This window comes from Lathyrus oleraceus, chromosome 7 (assembly GCF_024323335.1).
Source record: "Lathyrus oleraceus cultivar Zhongwan6 chromosome 7, CAAS_Psat_ZW6_1.0, whole genome shotgun sequence".
NCBI classification, from domain to species: Eukaryota; Viridiplantae; Streptophyta; class Magnoliopsida; order Fabales; family Fabaceae; genus Lathyrus; species Lathyrus oleraceus.
The window spans coordinates 546,247,296-546,256,498 of NC_066585.1; the positions used below are offsets into that span (position 1 = coordinate 546,247,296).

A 9,203-nucleotide genomic window follows, 5' to 3' on the forward strand; every position below is an offset into this window, starting at 1 on the left:
ACACCGTCAGTTAATCCTATACGTTGGATATTGAAATAAGTTTGACTTTTATTTTAAAAATCTATAAAATAATACAAATGGATGATGGTGATGAATCGACAATGTAAATTCTTTTACACTGATAGTGCATAGTAATTAATCTATATATATATATATATAATATTAATTGTTATACATTGTCGGTGTAAAAAAATTTACACCGTTAATGCATCACAATCATCCGTTGTATTCCCTTTTAAATGTTTAAAATAAAAGTCAAACTTTTCAAATAGATCAGTGGTTGTGATTAACTGATAGTGTAAAAAATCTTTACAATATCAGTGTATATCAATTAAATTTTATATATATATATATAGATAGATGAAATTATTACTTAAAGTTTATTATTAATTAAGTTCAACATTTACAAATTCAACGTTTAGCAAACTCTTCTTATTTTATTCATTTAAGTCTCACATTATAAAACAGACTTCTTTACATCCTATTATTCTCTAATGGTAAAACATACTTCTCTCACACACACATATATATATATATATATATATATATATATATATATATATATATATATATATATATATATATATATATATATATATATATATATATATATATATATATATATATATATATATATATATATATATATATATATATATATATATATAACATTAGAGACTTTAAAAAGTTTTAAGATACTTTCTTTTTTTAAATATGTTTTTCTTGCCTAGTGTAAAATATATGACCATAATTTTTGAAAAAATAGTCTTTTTAAATTTATTTATTCTTTAATTCATTTTTGAGCTATCAAGCTGAGCCGAATTTGAGTTATCGAGTTTAACCGATTTACGTTATCGAGTTTAACCTAATTGTTTGTAAATTTTAATTAAGTCGAGTTTGAACTGAAAAAATTCATGATGAACTCAAGTTGAAATTCGAGACAAAAGAAAATTCATAACAAATTTAAATCAAGATTTAAATTGAAAAAAGATTACGACAAATTTACCTAAAATTTCAAATTGAAATTTCAAATTGAATAGATTTCTGAAATAGAACTTAATCAAATTTAACTCAATTCAACTAATATCAGAGACATTTAAGAGAGACAAAATCCACCCTAAAATAGTATGGAAAGTTAAAATTCGGTATAGAAAACAATCATTTATGGTATTTATTTATTGTGAATTTTTTTAAAATAATCACTTTTTTCAGTTTAAATATCAAAATAATCAATTTTTCAAAATAATTACCAAAATAACCATTCAAAGGAGACGTCATCCAATAACCATTCAAATGAGGCGCCATTGGAGCTGACGCATGCTTGGAATGACATTGCACTTCGACGTCATTGGAGCTGGCACATGCATGTGTGGTTGAGTGTGTGCGTCCATGCATTTGACACATGCATGTGCCATGTGTGTGTGTCGCCCAGGGCATTGGCGCATGCATGCATGGTTTCATCTATAAATACCATACGCATCTCCCATATTTTTCAGAAAACTTCTTACCCTCCTTCTATTTTCTTTCATTTTCCTTCAATCTCCTTCAATTTTGTGTTCTTTAATCATGTCTGAATACATTCACAAGAGAAATGCCGATTTAATCTTTTCAAATGTGCAACCTCCGATAAAGATTCGACTTTGGAATATAGAATCGTTTGAACGTCTTAATCGGATGTTGAACCGTTGGTTAGATGGAGAAATTATAGATGGTGAAAGGATTAGAAGAACTCAATGGTTTGAGTCCATGTTCAGCCAAAATGGAGAAGTGCGTGTATGAGTGGATATTAAGACTGACAAAGACGTTCACAGGATGATGTATAATATGTTCAAAACTGTTTTGATGGCTATAATCGCTTAGTTATAGTAATGGTATTTTATTTGTTGTAGTCTGTTGCGTTGTTATTTATGTGTTGAATGTGGTGTATTTGTTTGTGATGGTATTTTCTCACAAAATTATCATATGAAATAAATGTTGTTTTTAATATAAAGCAAAAGAGGTATAATTAAAATTATCTTGTTGTGCTTGTTCTAACACTGGGACAATTAGTACGATTGTGACCGGGCTGACGATATGAACTACATAATCGAACCATTTTGTTCGCTGTATCCATTTCGGTTCGAATGTGGGTGTTGTTTGGGCGGCCCTTTTTCTTTCTTCGTATTACTTCATTGTGTCAGAGAATGTCCCCTTGATATTCAAGTCAGTAATCCTCTTTTTCTACCACTGAGAAGCTAATTTTGTAAACATTGGACAAACTTATGACTTTGTAAACGTCGTATAGTAAGTAGGATGAATCCCTTCAAACCTTTGAACATCCCGCAATGACATGGGAGCAGGGTATACGAAAGGCTTGAAACTTTCCGCAGTTGCACCAACCTCTATCTAGTTCTACTCTATATTGTCCAATCGGCATGCCTTCATTGTGATCCATGGACTCAACAACACTGTACCAACCTTTAGTACAGTCAAACACCATGATCACGTGTGTGTTAGTTTTGGCAGTTTCGTGTCTAATGAATTTCATTGAAGCATCACTGAAGAACTTCTCAGATTGTAACACTGAACTCCATTTGGAACATCTGGTCTCAAACAACGCCCCTAGTCTAAAATATGTTGCTTTCACTAAAGCGGTTATAGGTAGGTTTCAGATGCCCTCTAAGACAGAGTTCATTGATTCCACAAGATTTATTGTCATGTGGCCCCAATATTGACCGTTCTCGTATGCCCTAGTCCACTTCTCTAATGGAATATTGTTGATCAATTGTAATGTATCTATGTTTGATAATCTGATGTCTTCGCGGTAGTGTTTGAAAGAATGTTTTGTTAATGTATAACCTGTATTGACAACCTTCTTCCACAACGTTTTGTCTTTGATCTCTCGCATAAATTTTTGAGTGATATGTCTACTGCAGTAGACATGCGTCGACTTAGGATTCTGCCAGTCATTATCAATGTTTTTGTAGGAATTCACTATTGAAGGGTGTCGCTCAGAGATCAAACATAAGTTAGGTTGAGGAGCAACGTGCAATCGAAGATTTTTTAGGAAAAAACTCCATCCTTCAGCAGTCTCCCCTTTAACTAGGGCAAAGGCGATTGGAAAAATGTTGTTGTTGCCATCTTGGGTCACTGCTATCAATAGCGTTCCTTTATATTTCTCATACAACCATGTACTACAAATTTATTTTTGCTTTGTTAGAGAGATGGAGACCTGAGACCCACACATTTCACCTTCCTTTCGGCGAGTGTACCGTTACACTTGAGGACATCTACATGTTGTTAGGTCTACGTATCGATGGTAAGGCAGTAAATGGTAGAGTTAACCAAGATAACTCTATACGCAATGAATTGTTGGGTGCCCCTGTGTGTGACGACACAACTACGGGAGAGGCTTCTGGTCAAGCTAGGGGTCAAGGTATTAACTTAAAATATCTCAAACAATATTATGCAAGTATAACACTAACCGAAGAATCTACCGAGTATGAAAAAATAATTTAACCTCAGTGTTATATTATGATTCTATTCGGTAATTTTTTATTTCCTGAAAGTACTGGTAATACGATAAATATTATATATTTACCGTTGTTACAAAACATAAATAAGGTAAGCACATATAGTTAAGGTTCAGCTGTTTTGGCTAATCTATATAGTGCGTTGTGTAAAAATGCCAAAAAAAAATACTTGTACGTTTTATTCATACACGTATTTTCTACAAGCATGAGATTGGTCAAGACTGTTGTCACTCCCCCTGATAAATGAGAAGTCGTTCATATTTCCCTTTGTAACAAAGTAAGTTTACAACTTTACCATCTAATTTATTAGGCTTTATATTACAACTAATTATAAATAATATTTTTCAAATGTTTTCGATCTAGGTGGTCAGTTAAAGGGATAAACTACAACAGGTGTCCGAAACACGCTGTAGTAATTTATCGCAATCTATTGGAACACATTGGACCAGACGATGTAATAATACTACACAACTTTACTTCTGTTTTAAAAAAATTATCAAATTACATATCATTTAATCATGTCATATTCTTGTACAGTTTATCTGGAGGCCATATTTGGATCTTGATCATCAGGTTAACCATGATGATGATTCAGTTTGGAGAATAAAAACACCAATTATCCGGTTCACTACTGTGGAAATGCACCAGAGTGACCGTGTAAAACTGCAGTTCGGCATGCATCAACAAATTCCAGAACCTCCGACGTGTTTGGGAGATTGACATCAACAAAAAGTCGATGCCCAATGGGATTATTCCGACTAGAGAGACTTCACAAAAGAGATGTGTCGTCATTGGAGGAATCGGCGACAACACATCTTAAACGAATCAGTCATACAAGGTGCTAGACCAACTCAACATTATATGACATGGTTTAGGTCGGTTGTAATGCCACAATTTGTGTCTGAGCCAAGGTATTTGATTGATCCACGCCAACTAGCTTCGTCATCATACGCCCAACAACAAATCCCCGTCAAAGAACAATGTCAATCCACCCAAACCCAACGACCAACCTCACACCATCACCCTACCATATACATCCAACCTCACAACTCATTCATGCCACACACCCAAACTAAAAACCAAGAATCAAACCCTAACCACCAACAACCATACGCAACCACCACAACAGTATATAGTCTAGATGATTCATACGATTCAGTGTCATGCCATCGTAGCCCCCCACCAATGACCACCCAAACATCTCATTGTCAGAACACTTAACCATTGTTTAACTATAGTACACCCCATGAACCATTGATTCGTTTCCAAATCGATTCGATGTCCCAATTCGGACAACCATACCGTCCACAATTCACTCAACCACAACGATCTAACTACGAAAAAATGGGCACCAGACTCAATTACGGAAGAACCGTTGGCGACAACCCCTCAGCTATTGGGGACAAATGATGACACATATATCTAATACTGCTTGACTTTCTACCGAACCTTCACACCAGCCACCATTGGATCATATCAGCACTCAAAGACCCCAAACACCTCAGAAAAATCGTGGGAGACCTCGAAGACAGACTAACGCACCTGGATGTGGAACATGGGGCATTTCAATCGGGACGGGTCATTGAATTTCTTGTCAATTCTATGTAATTTTTCATTATAATATAATATAATTTTTATTTTCAATATTTCATTTAATTAATTATAAATTTAATATTTAAAATTTAAAAAAAAAATGAAAGGAGCATGCGCCACATGCATTGACGCATATACAATGTAGTGTATGCATGTGCCACATGCATTGACGCATACACTATGTAGTGTATGCATTCGCCAATGCGTTTGGCGCCTACATGCATTGACTTTGCATGCATACGTCGTGGTTTTGGGTGCCTCCTATGTACCTTAGATGGATACGCCAATTCAATTGGCGTATCAATAGAAAAAAGTTATTATTTTGATATATTTTTTGAAATTTTAATTTTTTTGAAATTTTATTTAAAAATATTAATTATTTAAAAAAAAAATCATTTATCGTTGTCAATATTTGTGTCCCAATAGTACAACTATAAAATGAAAAACCTGTATTTACCACAAAAAAAAAAACAGGTTAAACTATGGTGTTGATGTTAAATTATGTATCTAAGAAATATTTGTTTGTATTTTTACTAATAAATAGCTTGTGATGCTATTTATTTTTTGGTACAATTCAAAAAGAGAAAAATAATTATTAAAACAAAAAACAAAAAACCTTTGTAAGGTATTCGTTGTCGACTCGTTCTCTTTTTTCATTTAAACCTGCCATGGTTTCTAACGAACGATATTTTTTAAAGAATAACTAAAAGTTTAGATTAATCCGTTAAAAAGGATATTCTTTTGAACCTTTTCTTAAAAGTTCATGTCAAAATAACTTACTTGACCGAGTTATATTTAACAACGATCGGAAATTCAAAACCAACCGTTCAAACTTGGATGATTTGTACAAAGATCAAACTTGTCATACACTCATCAAACAAAGAAGAAAACACACAAAACAGAGAGATCAAAATTCAACCAGCCTACACACACCGGAGCATCCTTTTGCCGGCAACCGGAAAAGCTTCGACAGCTATTCACATCAATAGACAACCATACCTATCTCAATCGACGCGGTCCGGGCTTTGACTGTCGACTCTTTTCCGCAAAAGGACCACAGAACCCGCACACAGAGAGTTTCGGAGACGGTGGATCGATTGCCGGCGGGGAGACTTTTCCGGTGCGGTATCCTCCGCCAGCGCCGGTGCAGCGGCTTCTCTGTATGGTGGTTCCCGCGTGATGCTCTTTGATATTATTATTATTATTATTATTATTATTATTATTATTATTATTATTATTATTATTATTATTATTATTATTATTATTATTATTATTATCTTCGGTAGTAGTAGAAGTACTTTTGCGTTGTTGTTGATGCTGTTGTTCTGGATTGAATTTGTTTAATTCAGCTGATAAGAATCTATCATCCCAAACAAGACCAGATGAACCTGATCTTCTGAATGATACTTCTGATCTTGGAAGACTAGCCATCACTTTTTCCTTCTAACTTTCTCTCTTGACAAATATATATATATATATATATATATATATATATATATATATCAAGATTTTATATATTTATAAACTTATTAGATTTAAATTATAAAATTATTTAAATAAAAAATTTAATATTTGAAAATTATCTAAATATACCATAAATATAATATGATAAAAAGCTAAGAATATAATACGATTCTTTTAGAAAAATAACTCAATTTTTCACGGAAATTCCCAAAATACCCCTGGTTTTCAAAAAATTCCCAAACTACTCCATTTTTAGGAGGAGGTGCCAATTCAATTGGCTACTCCTCTTAAATGCTTGAATGCATGCGCCAATTGGATTGGTTAGGGCAGGTGCCCTAAACAATTAGATTGACGCCCATGTGTATAAGTTGATAGGATAAATTTGAAATAGGACCAATTGATATTAATAAAATATTTCGTTTACACAAAAAAGTCTAATGGTGATGATCGTGATCAACTAACCGACCTTTGGTCCCACATCCTCTAGCTACCCTAACCCGTGGCCCTAACCCACGTTGATGATTCAGTACCGATGTTTGAGCATCTGAGGGCCCATGAGTGTCACTACCAACTACAGGAGAAGGCCTGTTGAGGTAGTCAGACAAGTCGGCATAATCTTCAGTATGCATCGATGGTGTACCGCCGTAGCTAAGTTCATGACTCATGCCAGAGAAGTTAGATTGTGGTTGACTCATTAATGGGCGACCGAGACGGTTGAAGGGAGACATGGGTGTGAGTGATGCGTCGAGGAAAGGTTGGAATGGTTGTTGGGGTGTTTGGTAGAGATAGGATTGTTGGATGTTTTGGTTTTGCGAGGTCTGGGCTTCTTGGCTATGGTAGGAGGAGGTGCGGTTGGTGTTGAATGATCGTTGGATGTTCTGACTAAGGCGACTTTGGTAGGGTGATGGGGTGGGTGCGAAGCGATGTTGAGTCTCAGGTTGATGGTCAATTTGTTGGTGGTGGTATGGGGTATGCTCTTGGTATTGGGGTTTGGTGTATGGCATGTTTTGGTTGTATGTTTGTGTGTTGGTCGAACGGAACGTTTGACGGACAGGGGGTTGTGTGTATCCGGTCTGACACTGTTGTTGGGGGTTTGATGTTTAGGTGTCAGGTGTGTAAGTCATCTGGCGTGGGTCGTACAGGTACATATCCTCAGCGATGAACTGAAAACCAACCGATATGTACCAAGCCATATAAGTACGGCTTGGTTTTTCTTCAGTTGGCATGATTGCGTCAGTTAACACATGGTCATGGCGGTGCTTCCATTTGGGACACTCTGATCTTGCGAAGCTTTGCCATGGATTGAAGTTCAATTGGTCGTTAACTTTGCGCAAATGTCATTCTCCTAGGCTAGCTGGGGGATCTGGGATGTTTTGGGGCATATCGAACTACAACTTCACACGATCATTGTTGTGTATCTCCACAGTTGTGAACCGTATTATCGGTATGCATGCAGTCCATACGGCCGCGTCTTCGGCGTTGACCTCATGGTCATGATCCAAATTAAGGTATGGACGCCAAATGAACTGAAATGTGAAAGAAGATAGGATTATAATCTAGGTAGAAGAAGTTAACAAATTATAACAAAATAATTAAGTTATCATCCTTATGTCTGTCGGTCGAAGGTGATCCAACATATTGCGATACCCGAGTCTGGAACCTTGATACATCCTATAAAAGAAAGAACAAAAAATTTGACTAAGTTGGTATGTTAAAATAAAAGGGGGTTCGTGAAGATGAAACTACAAGAAGTTGTTAGAGATGAAAGAAAAAAAGTTAACAAAAGAAAAAACTTACATATGTTGTGTCATACCCCAAAATTTGCCCGTTAATCTTACAAAACATTTTTTGAAGCACTCCAACTCATTTTTCAAGGGATTGACCTTAAAAGAACAAAGGCCCAGCTCACGAGTGGCCCAATCCAGAAAATGGCCCAAACTGGCCTGCTCGCTAGGCGAGCAACTCCTTCGCCTAGCGAACCCTTCGCTACACGCTCGCCTAGCGAAGCTTGCGAATATCAGAATTTTTGGGCTTCATTCTGAGCCCATTAGGTCACCACAATCACTATAAATACCGACACTTCAGTCACGAAAATAGACAGAGGAAGACGGACAGAAACCCTGGCATAGAAACCCTGGAGACTAACTCAGAGAATTCCGAGTAAAGAAACCCTGAAGGCCGCTCATCCGCACCGAAGTTACCTCCGCCCCAACTCCATCCGATACCAAGAGTGGTCAGTCCCTTCAACATCGCAGCTCAGTTGCAAACAGGTTTGCGCATCACTACTGTTTTATGCTTTTAATCGGTAATCTCTACATACATAAAGCATCATGATTAAATTTTCGGATATGTAATTTGATTTCACATGTGAATTTAAGTATGCCTGAATATTCTGAATGTTTGTCCATGCTATTCCTGTAATTAAATGCCATAAAGTTCAGGGTTCCGGAGATCATGCTGCTATCAAACTCAAAACCCGTAGCCGCTCACTAGCACATCGCTAAGCGAGCCTGTAGCGAGCACTCGCTAAGCCTTCGCTAGGCGAAGCAGAAGCGAACGGGACAGTGGCTGTTTTGTTGCTTTTCTGTTCTGCCTTATGTTTATCTAATCGAGTTTTATTATAATTCTGCATTA

At 36.0% G+C, this 9,203-nt stretch overlaps 1 protein-coding gene across 1 annotated transcript; it reads right to left on the reverse strand.

The window, feature by feature from the left end:
- Positions 1–6,103: 6,103 nt before the first annotated feature.
- Positions 6,104–6,536, reverse strand: LOC127104931 (uncharacterized protein At1g15400-like). Its single transcript, XM_051042069.1, has 2 exons — positions 6,375–6,536; positions 6,104–6,263 (listed from the first exon to the last, which is right to left on the reverse strand). The coding sequence occupies exons 1-2, from the start codon at positions 6,534–6,536 to the stop codon at positions 6,105–6,107; spliced, it is 321 nt and encodes a 106-aa protein (XP_050898026.1). The 3' UTR covers position 6,104.
- Between the last annotated feature and the right edge of the window lie 2,667 nt (positions 6,537–9,203).